Raw genomic sequence first — 17,144 nt, 5'->3', positions numbered from 1 at the left:
TGAGAAGTTGATTTGGGTGAGTTGACTCAGCAGGAGATCCAGACGACATCTCTAACCTTGAGCTTAAGTTCCATGGAGGTCAACTCGTTCAAGTCCTTGGAATTCGATCTGCCTCTTTGATCAACCCTTCAGCTCAAGTTCCATGGAGGTTGCCTCAACTCTCAAAGATTGAGATGGGAATTAGAATCGAAAGCAAGGGGTGTGATGGGGGTGTGTTAAGGGAGGTTCTCAATGTTACACATCTCCATATGGCTCTTGGCATTTATGGGGGTTTTGGTTTTGCAGTCTCTCCCGATGATGATCAACAACCTGTTACAGGAGATCCGATTGCAATTCGAGTGGAATTGGCTTAACAAAAGAAGTGGCTAAAAGTCGCAATGCACCATGTGAGTAGACCGATGGGGGTCACTTTCGGCAATGGCATCGAAGACCACCATGCCCTTTTTCAATTTGTGAAAGACTGAGGCACCTTGATTTCTAAGTCAAAAAAAAAAAAACCCCTCAGAGATCCGGCAAAGGCCATTGGGAACTGGTTAGCCTGACACCTGACTTGAGCCTGTTGACCATGCAATTGGTCTAAGGAGATGGAGGGGCAAATCAGTTCCAAAATGAAGATCTTATGCTGGAACATGAGAGGTTTAGGATGCCCTCCAAAAAGGGAAAAGGTAAAAGACATACGCCACAAGTGGAATGCCCAGGTAATTTCATTTCAAGAGTCTAAGCTTTAAACTATTGACAGGAGGATAATGGATATTTTGTGGGATTCAAAGTCTAAAGATTGGATGGTAGCTAGTTTTGTGGGTTCAACTGGGGGGGGGTAGCGTGGGATACCAATTTTTGTTCCAAGTAAGACTGGTAGGTGGGCTCTTTCTCAGTCTTAGTGGTTCTTCGGGACGCCACAACTAGCCTCCGATGGTGCTTTACAGCAATCTACAGTCCTACTCAAGCAACAAGAAGGGAACATTTCTAGATTGACTTTAACGTTACTCAATTCTCTTTCAAAAAGTCAAGCGGGGGGGGGTGGGGGTGTTCTCGTCAAGCGGGAGGGGGGGGGGTGTTCTCTCACAGTATGAAAGATCTTTCCGATTGGATAAGCAAGCACGAGCTGATCAATCTGCCAATGAATGAGGGGAAACTCACTTGGTCCAATGGGCAAGACAATCCGATCATGTCCAGATTAGATAGCTTCCTCATTTTGTCGGCATGAAAGGAGGAGTTTCCACACGCTTCTTCTCGTACCTTGTTAATACTAGTATCTAACCATTGCCCTATTCTTCTTAATGTTGAGTTGGAGAATTGGGGCGCCAAACTGTTCAATTTTGAACTTGCTTGGTTAGAGGTGGAGGGGTTTTCCCATCTTGTCAAAGACTGGTGGAGCTCGTCGAGGGGTTTGTTGGATTAAGGTTGACTTGGAAACTCAAGCTTGAAAAGGAATATTTTGGATTGGAAAAAGGAAGTTTTGGGAGGCGGGGAAAGAGAGATGGATAAGTTCTTGAAGGGTGTTCAGGCCCTTGAGTTAAAGGTGCGAGTTTTTGGAGCTTTCAAAAGAAGGAAAAGCTCAAACGTTGACGTTATCCCAAGATTACTCTGGCAATCTCAAGGAACATGAAATTGAATGCAGGAAGCGTTCTAGGGTCACACAATTAAAGGGGGCAAAAATGCAAGATTCTTTCACAATGTTGTGAGTGCGAGAGCAAGGACTAACAAGATTGGATGTGTGGTGGTGGAGGGTAGAAGAACATAGAAGAAAGAGCAAGTGTGCCACGAGGTAGTTAATTTTTACAAAACCCTTCTTACTGATGATGCGTGGTCGAGACACCGTTTAGATAATCTGGCCTTTAGGAGATTCTCGAAGGAAAAGGCACTTCCCTTGGAGAGGCCTTTCACTGAGTTTGAAGTCAAAATTGTTGTGGAGTCGTTGAGAAGGGGCAAGGCCTTGGGTTCAAATGGATTCCCATTGGCCTTTTTCCAAGTGTTCTAAGACGTGGTAAAAGGTGATTTGATGCACTTCATGGCAAAGATTTTTTAGAGAGGCCATTTGTCAACTAAGCTAGGTGCGTCCTTTATAGCCATTTTATCCCTAGGGTGTCTGGGGTGGAACGCTTGAAAGGATTTCAGTTCGATATTTTTAATTTGGGGGGTAAACAAGATTCTTACTAAGATATTGGCAACCAGATTCAAAACAGTGCTTGTCAGCGTCGTATCCAAGAATCAAGGGGTGTTTTACCTAGGAAGACAAATATTAGATCTAATAGCCTACGAATGTATCGATTCGCGATTCAAGGAAGAAGCAAAAGGTTTGGTTTATAAGCTGGATATAGAAAAAGGCGTACGATCACGTCAATTGGAACTTTATGCACTATTAATTGGGGCGTATGGGGTGCAAGCTTAAGTGTAAGGGTTGGATAAGAATATGAATATGGATGGCGAGATTCTCAGTTTTGAATTTTAATTAACGAATCCCCTAAAGGATTTTTCAACTCCTCAAGGGGGATTCAACAAGTTGATCCCCTCTCCCCCTTCCTATTCGTATAGTGGCTGAAGCTTTGAGTGGAATGCTTGTAAAAGTTCAAGAAGCATGAGTTATCAACAGCTTCCGAGTGGAGAACAAGAACCCTCCAATTTTACACCTCCAGTTTGCAACGACACAATTCTGTTTTGCATTGGAGATGGTACGGTAAATAACCTTGGAATGGTGATTTTATGCCTTAAAGTGGTATCGGATCTTCAAGTCAACATCGCAAAGAGTGAGATGCTAGGGGTGTGTGTCCAAGGAGGAAGTTCAGTAGATGGCAGTAATCTTTGGTTGTCACACACGAGCATTCTCATCTTTCTATCTTAGGCTTCCTCTCTACATCAGAAAGTCGGCAAGGCAGTTATGGGATGTAGTAGTAGAGAGATTCAAAAGAAAATTATCTAAATGGAAAAGTCAATACCTCTTTCTCGGTGGCTGGATTGCTCTAATAAAAGCAGCACTGTCAAATCTACCATTATACTTTGTCCTTATTCAGATGCCTGAAGTTAGTGTTGGCTAAGTTGGAAAGGTTGAGATGCAATTTTCTATGGCAAGGATCGGAGGACATGGAAGAGGTAACAAGTCGTATAAGGAGGGGGCAGGTATAGGCAGTGTTTTAAATATCAACGATATCAGCCGATATATCCCACGATATATCTTGTATCCCACCAATGCGATACGAAACGCGCAAGTAGTGTGATACATCCCACATGTTCGATCTGGTGAGCATTTTCGAATTTCGATCCTTTTATTTTCTGTAAATCATGTTAAATTAGTGTCAAATTGTTACAAATCCATGAAAATCATGGATTGGGAGCTTTGATTTCAAGATTTGGAGGAGATGCGTCGAGTTGCAGAAATTTGAAAAAATCAAAATTTTCCAATTTCTCGCAAATCGTTTGCAATGTGTCCAAACATCAAATCAAACATGTATGAAACCTAATCTAGTGATTATTCTTTTGCTTTTAAATGTATTGCTTATGATTCCACACGTCTTCTTACATTTATAAATTATATAAATCGATATTGAATATACTTGCATCAATTCAGTTAGACAACACATAGATTAGGACCCCATACAAAGAAAACCTATTATGTGTACTTGTTTTTTTGTAATGTTTTGATTTATAAGTGTGTATTGATGTCTTTTTTAACAATCATCGAGTTTCATTGAAAAATTCAACTAATTTCCCAATATTTCCCCATGTTTCCAACAGCAGCGATACATTACATGATACAACCGATATATCCTATGCAATAACCAATACGTATCTATATCCCAAGAATGCGATACGTAACGTGATACCGATATTTCGAACACTAGGTATAGGGACTTGAAGAAGATGAACTCCACTCTCTCAGGGAAGTGGTTGGGGTGATTCGGAATAGAGGACTCCTTTTGGGAAGGAATCGTAGAGGGAAAGTATGGAAGTCAAGTTGGCGGCTTGGGTGTCAAAAACTCATCTCATTATAAAGCATCATGGATTTGGAAGGGTATATCTAGGTTTAAGTCTAACTTTAGTGCAAATATTGGCTTCTCTACTAGAAATGGGAGAGAATTCAAATTTGGAAAGATGTGTGGGTTGGGGAAACTTCTCTCTAAGAAGAATTCCCAAGAGTTGCATGCATAGCTTTGGAAAAGGACATGGTTTCCAAGTGCTATTCTTATGTTGAGTCTAAAGTAGTGTGAACCCGCCATGCTGAAGGAATATGTTAGATGAAGAAATTGAAGTTGTGAGGCTTCTTAATTGTATTCACTTCCATGTGTCGATTAAGAAGAAGGGGATAAAGTGGTGTGGTTAAAGGATAAATCGGGATGCCTCTCGGTTTAGTCCTTTTATGAGTCTCTTCAGAGGTATGTTGCTTTTGAGCACACGGCAAATTGTAGGCACTATGGGGCTCCTTTGAAAGTTGCAACCTTTGGGTGGCTTGCAGGGGAGCCTATAAATCACATTTTCATCCATTGTTTGTTCATGAGAAAAGTATGGAGCTGCTTCATATGCCTTTTTTATATTGCTTGGGTGAATGTCAAAGTCCATTGGGAAGCTATTCTTGCTTAGGCACGGAGTTTGACTAGATAGGAAGGTTCAAGATATTTGAAGGTTGACTTTGTTGGCTTCATTATGGTCTATCTAGGGAGAAACGAATGGAATGTGCTTCCGGAAAGAGTCCTTCAAGGCGGAGGAGTTCGCCTCCAAAGCAAAGCTTCTTGTAGTGGAATGGGCTGGAATGTGCTTCCAGAAAGAGTCCGTGAAGGCGGAGGAGTTCGCCTCCAAAGTAAAGCTTCTTGTAGTGGAATGGGCTTCTCGTATCAAATCCCTAAGGGGGCGTTTGGAGCATGGGTTTAAATGGGATTTGGCGGAAGTCGGTGTTAAGATCTCATGGATCATTGCAAGGTGTGTTTGGGAATCACACAACGCATGGGTTGTGAAGCCCTTATTGGAATCAACGCCAGGGCAAGGGTTTCTACAATCCTACTTTGGGTTTCATGTAGCTAGTGGTTGGTGCTATGTGGACCCCACCATGATGTATGTGTTTTATCCATGCCGTCCATTCATTTTGAAATATAATTTTTGGGCTTCGTCCCAAAAATGAGGTAGATATAAATCTAAGGTGGACCACACCATGGGAAAACAGTAGTGATTTAATAACACCATTAAAAACCTCCTAGGGCCAACTATGCGGTCCACTTGAGATTTGGATCAAACTCATTTTTGAGCTTATACCATAAAATGGCATGGAAGAATGGGTGGACGGCACGGATGAAATACATACATGATGGGGCCTATAGAGCACCGACCAGTAGTTGCAAGATGAGTAGCCAATCCGTTTCCCAAACATGGAGTGGGATGGCCTCAATCCATGGGATTAGGAGACAATCCCTTACACAGTGTAATCATTACATTTTGGCAATACCATCCCACTTAAACCCATCTAATCCCATGCTCCAAACACCCCCTAAGAGATTGTAATTTTTCTTTCTTGCATAGGCTGTATTTGGTTCTTGCACCAGCTCGGTGATCTATCAATAACTCGTTTCGTTACTCATATAAAAAATAAATAAATAAATAAAGGTCATCACTGAATTGTTCCAATACAATTTTCAAATTCTTAAACATCTATGGAGTGAAAAATATCCATAAAAAAAATTGTTATAAAATGCATATTGCCCATGTAGTTAGAAATAACTTGTCAATTCTCCAATTAATCAAAAAGGGCACACATGACCCATGTTTTTTTCTTTAGATGAATCTGATAGAATTGTTCCCAAGATCAAGCGCTTAACTACCTTTCACTTGTAAAGAATTAAATATTGCAAAATATTACAGGAGGGTATTGTTTCTAGGATTGAGCAATTGATTTGCTTCAGACAGCATAGTCAATTACGACTATTCATTCAAAAAAAAAACAGAGAGAGCTTTACAGCAGTAGCCAATTGCCCCGATAGTGTAAAGGAAATGTGTCGTCATTATGATTTAACCACCGTCAAACCAAACACGAGAATAGTCGGTCAAATTTAGATGTATTCGGGAAACAAGGAATTTGTAATCATTGCACTTTTTCATGGCATTACCATGAAAATCTCAAATCCAAACAGTGACATCATGTATTTTGGTGATGATTTGACATTAATGTAAAAATGTCATCATTACGATTTTACCATTGATAAACCCAACACGGGAATCATCGGTCAAATGCATATGTTGTTAAGAATTAGGTAAAGTAATTTATAATCATTGCACATTTCCTTTACATTACTGTGGTAATTGGTGAAACAAACAGGCCCTCAGTTTTTCTTTGAAGCAAAAAGCAACCGACGCAACCAAATCTTGAGTGAAATCTCATCCATGTCAAGTTTTACTTGTCCAAGTTGCGGGTGGTTGTGCCAAAATCCTCAAACCTAAAAGGAAGATTAAGACCATACCCCCGACATGCACTCTTAAAACATCATTGCTGGCATGATAATGTTGACCGAACACTGGAATCTGTAAGTTCCTATGAATCACATACTTGCAAAGGGGAAGACCTCTTAACATTAATAACAAACCATTACCCACTATTAAATCTTTCGACAGCATAAGACATTGTCAATTACTCTTCCCTTGGTCCTTGGGCATGCTCCATACCCACTAGTCCAGAGAAAAATTAGCACCAAGAAGGCCACAAATGAAATACGTCTCTCGCTCATAAATAGTAACATACACATGGCACATGGATTAAATTTTTTTTATTCTATGGTGTATATAAAAATGCAATGCCCTATCATCCAGACATGGAATGTGGAAGAGGAGAAAAGACAAATTAGCAGACAAGGATGAGACAGTAGATAACCTTAGTTGCACCTCGCTCACAAAGAACAATAATGAAACGCCTCAGGCAGATATGTTTGCTATCTTGGTCTGGATTGGTAATGATAGCACAATACGCATCCCTATAATGGTTAAGATCCAAAGTGAACTTGAAAACGTTTGCCCAGAGCCGTCCTCTAATAGTAATAGCTGGTTCAAGAAGAAGATCACCACCATGGTTTTCATCTTCCAACCCAATAACTTCATCCACTTGCTCTAATGCAGCTAGGGCAAATTGGCAAGCACCTTCACTCATATTATATTGCTCAAAAATCTGCATGGCCCATTGATAATAATGGAACTTCCATGCTTCTGCAGAGCCAATATCAACTGAAAAGAGGTAACCAAAAAATTGTTAGAAACTTCCACAGGCATTGAAACAGAAAGAACGCCGTTCTCCAAAACACTCACTGTACCAGGATATGGCAAGCCTGTCTGGGAGAACAACCTTTGCAAAGCTTGGGACGCTTCTTGTCCAGATGCAGCTCTGAATGCCAAAAAAAAAAAAAATGATGGAAGCTGAGAATGGAAATAAAATATGCTGTAATACTCATTTGCATGCGTGTACTTAAGCGTAAGTAGGATAACCAAATGAGCATCGTAACCTATGACAAATTGTCTGCACAAAAAAAAAAAAAGGGGAAAAACTTTATATTGAAATACAGATCACAGTAGCCATCTTCGCATTAGATCAATGAGAAGTGAGAACAATGAGCAAAAGAACAACATGAACACAACCCAAAAGGAAGGCAGAGGCAACACCGTGATTCTAATCAACAATAACATCAAATCATCATTAAATATTGTTCAGAATGTATGTATCATCGCAGGTGTTGTAGAGCCTATGAGGTCAATTTCGCCCATTTCTTTTGTATGGATGACTAGAACCCTTGTTGGTTTCTCAAAATCCAAGAGAGTAATCTTCTAGATTTGGAGGAGTTGACTCCCACTAGGTCTCCAAACCACTCTTCCCGGTAAGGACCACGCTTATGGAGTAGAAGGGGTAAAGCACCCTACTCCACCCACAAAGATATGGTCTCTACTTGAGGAGATGGAAATTCCAACAATCGAAATTTTGACAAACGGTCAATTTGTGCCCCAAGGGTAAAAGAAAAGAAAGAAGAAAGAGTTTGAATAAAGAAAAACAAGGAAAGAAGAGGAAGGCTTGAGAAAGTAGCAAGTTGATCGCTTGCTCATCTTCTCGTGGCGTGGATGAGACTTTGATCTTCAGAATTCTTGTGCTTGAGGCTTGAATGTGTACTTCTTGGATTGAAATTCCACTTCTTGTTGGAGGGACTTGCCTTGTATGGTCTTCTAAGAGAAGTGAGTCAGGTGAAGAACAAGTGAATTTCTCTACCCTTCAAGGTTGCCAAAGCCTTGGCTCACCACTCCTAAGAGTAAAGTAGTACTCCATGGCCTCAGAGAAGATTGAATTCCCAAGCTGTTTGGCCCCCTGCTCATCTTCTCTTGTGTCTCCATAGGATTTGCAGAATTTTTCTAACTGTTGGGAGGGGGCTCCTAGAGATAGGTTATGGGGACTAAGGAATTTTGCAGTAAAGAACCTTCTCTTTTAGCAAGAGGCCTCTATTTATAGAGAGGGGTGGCAATGTGGACAATTGAAGGCTGAGGGTGCTCCAAGGGGTAAGCTACTTATAGATGATTGACAACCGGTAAGATCTCCGAGGTTAATTGGGCAGCTTGGGTGTAAATTATAGAGAATTGAAGGGAAATTGGGTTTAGGGAAGGTTCTAGGCGGTTTCTAGAGGCTAGGAAATGAATGGTTGGGATTAAGACACTTGGGAGAATCTCATGGTTTGAAAGAGGGGATTTCATTGCCTAAGTTACTTAGAGAGGTAGGTTTGTGAAAAGGTGATAGATTAGGGTCAAACTAAGGCTCATAAGGTATTTTGGTAAAAAGTTGGGTCAAAAGGTCAAATGAATTTTTTGGATTTTCATGCAAGGACAAATTGGTAATTTCATACATTGTTTTCCTATACATAGTCTAGCACGAACCTTTCAGTTTTCTGATCGTATCTTGGGGCCCGAGTGTTAGATTTAGGTGATCTATATATCTTGTTGGAAAAGATACTTGATCGACTAACTAACGGTTTTGATTTGGGAGAAAAAATCCTATGGGTTAAGGAGATGTGGCCATTTAGGTGTTAGGTTTTTCGGAACACAATAGAATAAAAACTTTCAAAAATTCTAATCATAAGATTAAACTCTATGGATTCCTGTTTAGATATATGAATCTCTCTCTATGGATTCCTGTTTAGATATATGAATCTCTCTCTCTCTCTCTCTCTCTCTCTCTCTCTCTCTCTCTCTCTCTCTCTCTCTCTCTCTCTCTCTCTCTCTCTCTCTCTCTCTCTCTCTCTCTCTCTCTCTCTCTCTCTCTCTCTCTCTCTCTCTCTCTCTCTCTCTCTCTCTCTCTCTCTCTCTCTCTCTCTCTCTCTCTAGGATAAGATCGTTTAATAAGGAGGCCAATTATGATACTCTACCACCCCATAGTATTCAATATGCCCTACTGCATGGTATTTTGTGATCTTGCTTTATCCCATGCATCTGCATATGATCCAAGCCTCCACTAAAGACCCAATGCCCAAGCAGATCAAGTAGTAGGGGCCCTCAAACATAAACCATCATATCATCATCAAATGCAATCAAAACATTTTTATGGTTAAAACAAAAGTTTAACAATTGAAAACATTTGCAAAACCTTTTTGGTGTTGGGCCCAACAGAAAAACTGCTTGGTGAACATTTAAACTCCTAGATCTATGCCATAAGTTCATGGGAAACCGGTGGATCCCTTATTAGCCAATGTGAGTCTCAACGATCCTTGATGGATGCGCCTGGCTACACCCACTTTAATTGGCCACATGTTGACCTCGTAAAGCAAGCCAAAACACATAATCTAGACTTTGAACCCCCCACATGGCCTCAAGTCTAAGGATTAATCAGATCTAGTGCATCCTCAAGTCGATCACAGTCCACGCATGATGGGCCTCCTAGTCTAGAGACTTGCCATGGATCCACCAATGCAGGAACCCAATAGATCCAACACAGGGAGCCAGTATCCATGGCACATTCACACTCCTATGTGGGGTAAACGAAGGCACACCAACTCATCGTCATGCTTGATGGTGGAGATCTTCCATCCTGACTCGTCATCAATCGCCTCACGCAAGAGGACCACATCCATCATCATAATGATGACAATAAACACAGGTCTGTCCTACAACCTGCTAGGTGGTTATGCTACAACAGAGTTTTGAGATCCATGGACACAACTCTCCCTTAATCCATGATCATTGTGCCTGCTCTCAAATTCCCAAGAATACCAAAGGAATCCCTCTCCTTTAACCCACATTCATGTATGTTTTAAGATACACCCGCATATTAACTATAGTCTATAAATAATCACAAGTCCACCTAGGACCCATGGTCGCCATGATCTATGGCTACGATCATCAATATCAAAACCACATCGACAATGGAAAAGGTTCCCATTGGTTTTCTAGGGCACAACTCCAACAGTAGGGTCCCCAAGTTAGGTTAAATTCAAGCTCTGCAACTGTCAATTGATCTTGTGAGTTGCTCAGAATTTTGACCTTAACTTTGTGCCAGTTGGATTGATTTGAAATTTTGCTCATCGGAAGGGAAATTTGCCCAAGGTTTGTCTTGCTCATCAGAAGGGAAATTTTGCTCATCGGAAGGGAAATTCAACCTGTTATTTTTATATTATTTTTTAGGTATTTTATGTAATTAGGTTATGTTGGTCTATAAAGAGAATATGGGTTGGATGTCCAACCGTAGTAGTTTCTCTTTTTCCAAAAGCTGTTTGACTTTACAAATGTCAAAAGAATTAAGAAATTGGGACTCGAAGTTGGCCCAAAAATTGGCCTTGGACATGAAAAAGCTTTCCACCATTCAATGCCACTTTTTTGTGGTTGTAGCCCTAGGACGCGAAAAAACTTTTTCCGCATCGTATGACTTTTTCCAAAATAAAAAAAAGGTGCAAGGGACCCACCTTTGGGTTAGGATCAGTCCCACACCATTTTGGTTTGTCTTCGGTCTCGATTTCTTTAAAAAAATAATAATTAATAAATAAATAAATAAAAATATTGGCTTGGATGTGATTTTTTAGGCTATAGGTGGGGCTTAGGCTTGCTATGGACAATCTTGGGCTTGGGCTTTAAGCCAAGTACTCAGAAATTCTGTAATATGTTTTCCTTCATACAATGCAAGAGCCTCTTTTCCATGATGAATGGGTTAATTAGCTTAAGCACTCTTTCGAGTGGGGTGTCAACAATATGTAGTAACCAAGGTGTTCGGTATTGGTATCGGTGGGCATAACGGTGCCCACTGTTACTGATACGAATACAGCCCGTATCGGCCGATACGGAGGCGTAACAGGGTCCCGTAATGGTGCAAAAAAAAATTTTGCCAAAAAAATCTGAAAAAATATGGATTAAATCCGGAATATTCCAAATATGCATTCATTTATAATTTGGAACATGTTTATGATGGTGTAACGGTCCACTCTTTGGTGAGAAGTTGTATCAAATTGCCTGATGAATTTATGAACCTGACAACCTAGTATTGGCTATAAATCTTTTATATTTAATTATCAACTATATAATATCAATATGAATTCATTAGAATGAATCCAATACCAAAATATCTCATATTTGTAGGTATTGGTATATTACATACCGTGTGACTTGTGTACATTTTATTTCAACATACAATCTAGGGACTTTTAGGTCCAATTATGTAATTCATATATCTAACAAATTAATATAATTTTTCACAATAAATCTTAAGAAAAAATTTGAAATTATATTCAAGTAAATAGTGATGTCGATTTAGAGCTGATTTGGTGGACCATTTGATGCCACAAATCAACGTTAAATTCATGCAATCTATTGGCGCTTATCTCACTAATGGATTGGTGGATGTTTATTGAATAGTGAAGAATGAAAAATATCAAATGATCCTATTTCAGAAAAACAAGTGTTTGCAAATTAACAGTGAAAATCATTTAAACAATTTAATTTTGGAATTGTGACTTGGCAACAATAGTGCCATAATTTAATTTATTAATTTTGGGATAATGTATGCCTCATGGACAATTTTTACGGCCATGTACATAGGGCCCACCATGATGTATGTATTGTATATCAATGATATCCATCCGTTTTATCAAATCATTTTAAGGCATAGTCCAAAAATGAGGTAGATCCAGATCTAAGGTGGACCACTAGTGGGTGAGACCTTGAAATTGGGGTCCACCTTAATGTATTTGTAGATCTGTGCCGTCAATCGATTTTGCCAACTCATTTTAAAGCATGATCCAAAAAATCAGGCAGATTTAAATCTTAGGTGGACCACTAGTGAATGACGCCCTGAACATAGGACCCACCTTGATGCATTTGTTGTATATCCATGTTGCCCATCCCAACTCATTTTAGGGCATGGTCCAAAAAATGAGGCAAAATCTTTGGTGGACCACACAGTAGAGATTGAATTCCCACAATTAAAACTTACATTATTATTTTTTTTTTAATATTATTTTTTAAGTTGTGACTTGTGTTTTCCTTGATCCAAGTCCATGCAACCTTATCAACAGTTTCGATGGTAAATAAACATTACAGTGGGCCATAATAAGTTTTTAACGGTGGGCATTCAATCCTACTGTGCAGTCCACTTAAAGATCCAGATCTACTTCATTTTAGGGACCATGTCTTGAAATGATCAAGAAAAACTGATGGGTGGCATGGATATATAATACAACACATAAATCAAGGTGGGCCGCATGCACTAAAACAATGCAAGTGCACAATGGCCATTCATTCCTACTGTGCGGTCCACTTGAGATCTGGATCTGCTTCATTTTAGGAACCATGCCTTGAAATGATCAGGAAAAACTAATGGGTGGCATGGATATATAATACAACACATAAATCAAGGTGGGCCGCACCCACTAAAACCGTGCAAGTGCACTAAGCGGCATGCGCAGCAGACTACTGGATAAAATAAGGTGTGGGGCTGTTTTACAGTCATGCCCCCCATTCATTTTTTTCGAGACTGCGAGAGAGGTAGAGAGAAATGAGATGGAAAAAGAAAAAAATGAGAGGGAAAGAAAGGGAAAAAGAGAGGAGAAAACGAGAGGGAACAAGAGAGGGTGGGGAGGGAGCCGCACCAGAGGGGAAAGAAGAAGAAGAAGCAGGAGGAGCTATAGCGCGCCGCGAAGAGCTGCAGCAGCGCCACAATGAGTTGCAGCAATGCCGCAGAGAAAAATAAGAATAAGAAGAAGAAGAAGAGGAAGCAAGAATCAGGTTAGTTCTTTTTTTTTCATTTTTTCTTTCCTTTTCTTTTCCTTTTTTCGTTTTTTTCTTTTAGGGTTACTGCAACTCATTGTGGCCGTTACGCCTTGCAACGGCTGTTATGGCCCCTGTAACGGCCGTTTCGGTTCCATTTTCTGAACCTCTCCGTTTCAGCCCCGTATCATGTAACAGTAACCGTCGTTACCATTATGTATCGGCCATTACGGCAGATACGTAACCAATTTGAGACACCTTGGTCGTAACGGCCATTACAGGGCCATAAAGGCCGTTAAGTAAAGGTAACATGGCAACCATTAAACGTTATAGGGTCGTAAAGGTCATAACAGCTGTTATAGAGAAAAATGACCCGTAAGGTTCAACCCTCGTAATGGCCCATTACGCCACCCATTAAGGATGTAACGACCCTATAACGGTCCATGATGGGGCCAATACAGGTTTTTCGAGTTTTGTTTCTCAATACGAGAGAGAAAGAGAGAGACCGTAATTGCAGTTACAGGCCGTATCCCAAAGGTTATGGTGATAGTTGTTATAGCCACCGTTACCGTTATGGAATACCTTGATTGTAATCCCATGGAGCTTGTAAGGGTTATACACCAATCCACTACTCTTCCGGTACACTATATATTGTTCTTATTATGCTTTATCTTACGTCTTTTGTTTGTTTTCCCAATAATCTCTTGTAAGAGTTTTTATCATAAATAAAGGAATATGAGGAAGGAGACGTACAGCTGTGAGCTCTCCCTCTCATCTTCTTCCTTCTTCCATTTTATCCTTCTGAATACCATTTCTACATGTTTTGGAGAAAACCCTGGGATAATGCTTTTTCTTTCTCCTCAAAATTCCCTTTCCTCTACTTTCTTCTTCTTCCATAGGCATCCATCCTTTTTTCTTGTCTAGGGCCTATGGTGCCACCAAATGGCTCCGTAGGACACCATTCATGACAACATGCTCCAGCATCCACACCATTCATGGAGATTGGTCTTCCATTGATTGACTCCACTTTCCAGTGAGTTGCTTTTTTGAAAGATCTAATCTCTTTCTCTACAATGTCACCATCTACTCCATCTTGTGTTTGCCTCATTTGCCATCATTGTGCATCACCATTGACACTAGTCATCGTCTCCAAAGAGTGTTTGCTTCCTTCCTTTCCAACAATTTGCTTTTTGCAATACTTTAAACAAACAACTAAATTGTTCTATTGCACTCTTTCTTTTTTATTGTGTCATGCAAGACCTCACAATGAGGAAGAAGAGTGATGGTGGAAGCAACACAGGCAACATTTCTCTAGCTCTTATTTCTAAATCGATTGAGAGGAATAGAGAAACAATATTTGTGGCATTCCCGTTTAGGAACTGTCTTTTAAATCTCCTTAGTTATTGTTTCCTATTAAATTTGTAAATGACTTTCAGTTTTCACGTGACGTTTTTCAACTGTTTAAACACTAGAGAACCTCTTTTCCTTTAAGCAATTTTTTTTTAAAAAAAGTACTACTCCTTTCAACTTAATTCACTCTGATATGTGGGTGACTGCCCCAATTTGGTTTAAGTTTGGATACGAATATTTCATCTCCTTATGACTATTCTACATTTACATGGATTTATCTCATGAAAAGCATAGATGAAGTAGTTTCCACTATTAAAATCTTAAAAATGGTCCAAACTCCAAACTTCATTTAAAATAAACATAAAACCCTTTGCCTTTAACAATGCAAAGGAATACCACCATAAGATTTTGTGGATCATGGAATGGAATGTCAAACCTCGTGTGTCTATACACCCTAAGAAAATTGGGATGCAGAACAGAATAATAATAATAATAATAATAATAATAATAATTTACTGTAGGTAGCAGGATCCATCTTGATTGGAATGTCTATTCCTAAACAATATTGGGATGAAGGCGTACCTACTGCAGCCTACATGGTTAATAGGATATTGACGCTTATTCTAGATGGCAATTATCCTCTTCAGATTTTCTTTCTTTCTTTCTTTTTTTCGTTTTTTTTTCTTTTTTTTTCTTTTTCTTTTTTTTTTTTTTTTGGAGAGAGAGAGAGATATCCTCTTTAGCTTTTGAAACCTGAGTCCCTTTATTCTTCATCGTAAAGGTTTTTGAATATGTGTCATTCATGTTCTTAGACCATCATGCAACAAATTAGGCCCTCAAGCTACAAAGTGCACTTTCTTAAGGTATTCAAAATCTTAGGAGGGATAGAAAAGTTATTATTCACTAGCAAAAAGAAGATATCCAAGGACGTCATTTTCTTTGAGAATGTTCATACTTTACTTCAAAGGGCAATACTAGTACACCATTGAAGAACTTGTTCCTCTTCCACTCATCGTTGATAAGTCAACTCCCAGTTCAAAATCAGTCCAAGCCTAATAAAAAGTAACTGAAAGTGTACACTCAAAGAAGAGATAAGGGCAAGCCCTCCCAGACTATTTTTCGATCATCAATTTTCTTTAGATTCGATGCCTGTCCTTGCCAACCAAATTACCAATTACTCTTTAGAAAGAAAAACGGATCTCATCCATCAGTAACTCCAGGTCATATAAATCTCTTTCTCCTTCATTTCAAGCATATATTTATTCTATCTATTCTATATTCCAATTCCTTCCAGAGTTGCAAAAGTTGAACCACAATGGAAAGCAACTATACTAGAGGAGATCACTTCGAAAAACAAGGCACTAGGAATCTAGTAAAGTTTCCAAAAGGAAAGCATGTAGCGGACTACAAGTGGGAATTCATGGAAACATAAACCTAATGTGTCAATGGAATGGTATAAAGCTTGTCTTGTTGCTAAGTGATTCACTCAACAGTAGAGTTAATTATCAAGAGACATCTGTTCTTGTTGTAAAGCCAATCTCTGTGCGATTTTTTCTCTCAGTTGATGATAACTAGAAATGACCCTTACATCAATTAGATATAAAGCATGCCTTCCATGGAAATTTACAAAAGTATACATCGCTATTGTTGGATTTTAACCTGGAAAACAAAGCGGATAGTAAAGGTTTTTCAAAAAATCCCAATTGATTACTTTTAATCCCAGGAGCCCGTGGCGATAATCTCAGATTTTTACAATCATAAACCTAAAGGATGGTTTAGATTTTACTTCAATGCAATCACGATTACGATGATGATTTTTCCATGAAAGTGTTGCCAATGGCAATCCTCCAACGGAAGAGGTCTCTCCCTGATTTACCACAGATGGAAGGAGATGAGAGAAGCCACCAGGTAGATTGCACATGTTGTAAGTGTAACAACTCAATTCATGCATGCTCCATATTCTTATCATCTAGAGGCAGTCAACTGGATACTTCACTACTAAAACCTGCTCCTGAAAAGGTTATATTATATTCCTATCAAGGCAATCTAGACTTAAGCAAGTACTATGAAGCAAATTGGGTTGGGTCTTCAAATGACAAGGTCTACAAGTCCCTTTGTGGGAGGTAACCCGGTCACTTAGAAGAGCAAGAAAGAGACTAAGGTTGCACAATCATCTGTTGAAGCAGAACACCCTACAATGGCTCATGCTACATGTGATATATTTACCTTCGATATCTCCTTCTGGAAATGGGCTTTAGTGTTTTTCGTCATCACACCATCAATATCTAAACCTCGGGCCAATTTATTGGGGACTTTACTCACTCCATTACGTTGCGCAAATCAAGCAGCCACCCATATTGCTTCCAATCGGTTTTTCATAAGATGACCAAACACATCGAAGTCAACTGTCACTTCATTTGAGAAAAGATCGCATCAAAATAACTATGTACTCTCTTTGTTCAATAGGATAATCAGCTTGCAGATATTCTCACCAAGGCCTCTAGTTCATCTCATTTTCATTGCATGTTGGGCAAGCTAGGCATGAGTGATATATATGCTCTAGCTTGAGTTACATATGTGTACTCCTATAGAGCACCTATGTAACA

At 39.5% G+C, this 17,144-nt stretch overlaps 1 protein-coding gene across 5 annotated transcripts in view; it reads right to left on the bottom strand.

The window, feature by feature from the left end:
- Positions 1-17,144, bottom strand: part of LOC131233789 (nuclear pore complex protein NUP160) — a 77,413-nt gene that overhangs the window by 15,427 nt on the left and 44,842 nt on the right. For all 5 annotated transcript variants that reach the window (XM_058230582.1, XM_058230581.1, XM_058230583.1 and 2 more), the window contains 2 exons: positions 7,281-7,351; positions 6,848-7,194 (listed from right to left, as the gene is read on the bottom strand). In XM_058230582.1, coding sequence (XP_058086565.1) covers positions 6,848-7,194; positions 7,281-7,351 — 418 coding nt within the window. The remainder of the gene's footprint in view (positions 1-6,847; positions 7,195-7,280; positions 7,352-17,144) is intronic.

This window comes from Magnolia sinica, chromosome 18, assembly GCF_029962835.1.
Source record: "Magnolia sinica isolate HGM2019 chromosome 18, MsV1, whole genome shotgun sequence".
Lineage (NCBI taxonomy): Eukaryota > Viridiplantae > Streptophyta > Magnoliopsida > Magnoliales > Magnoliaceae > Magnolia > Magnolia sinica.
Note: the sequence above shows the minus strand (reverse complement) of the source record. Positions and strands in the feature narration are given on the sequence as shown.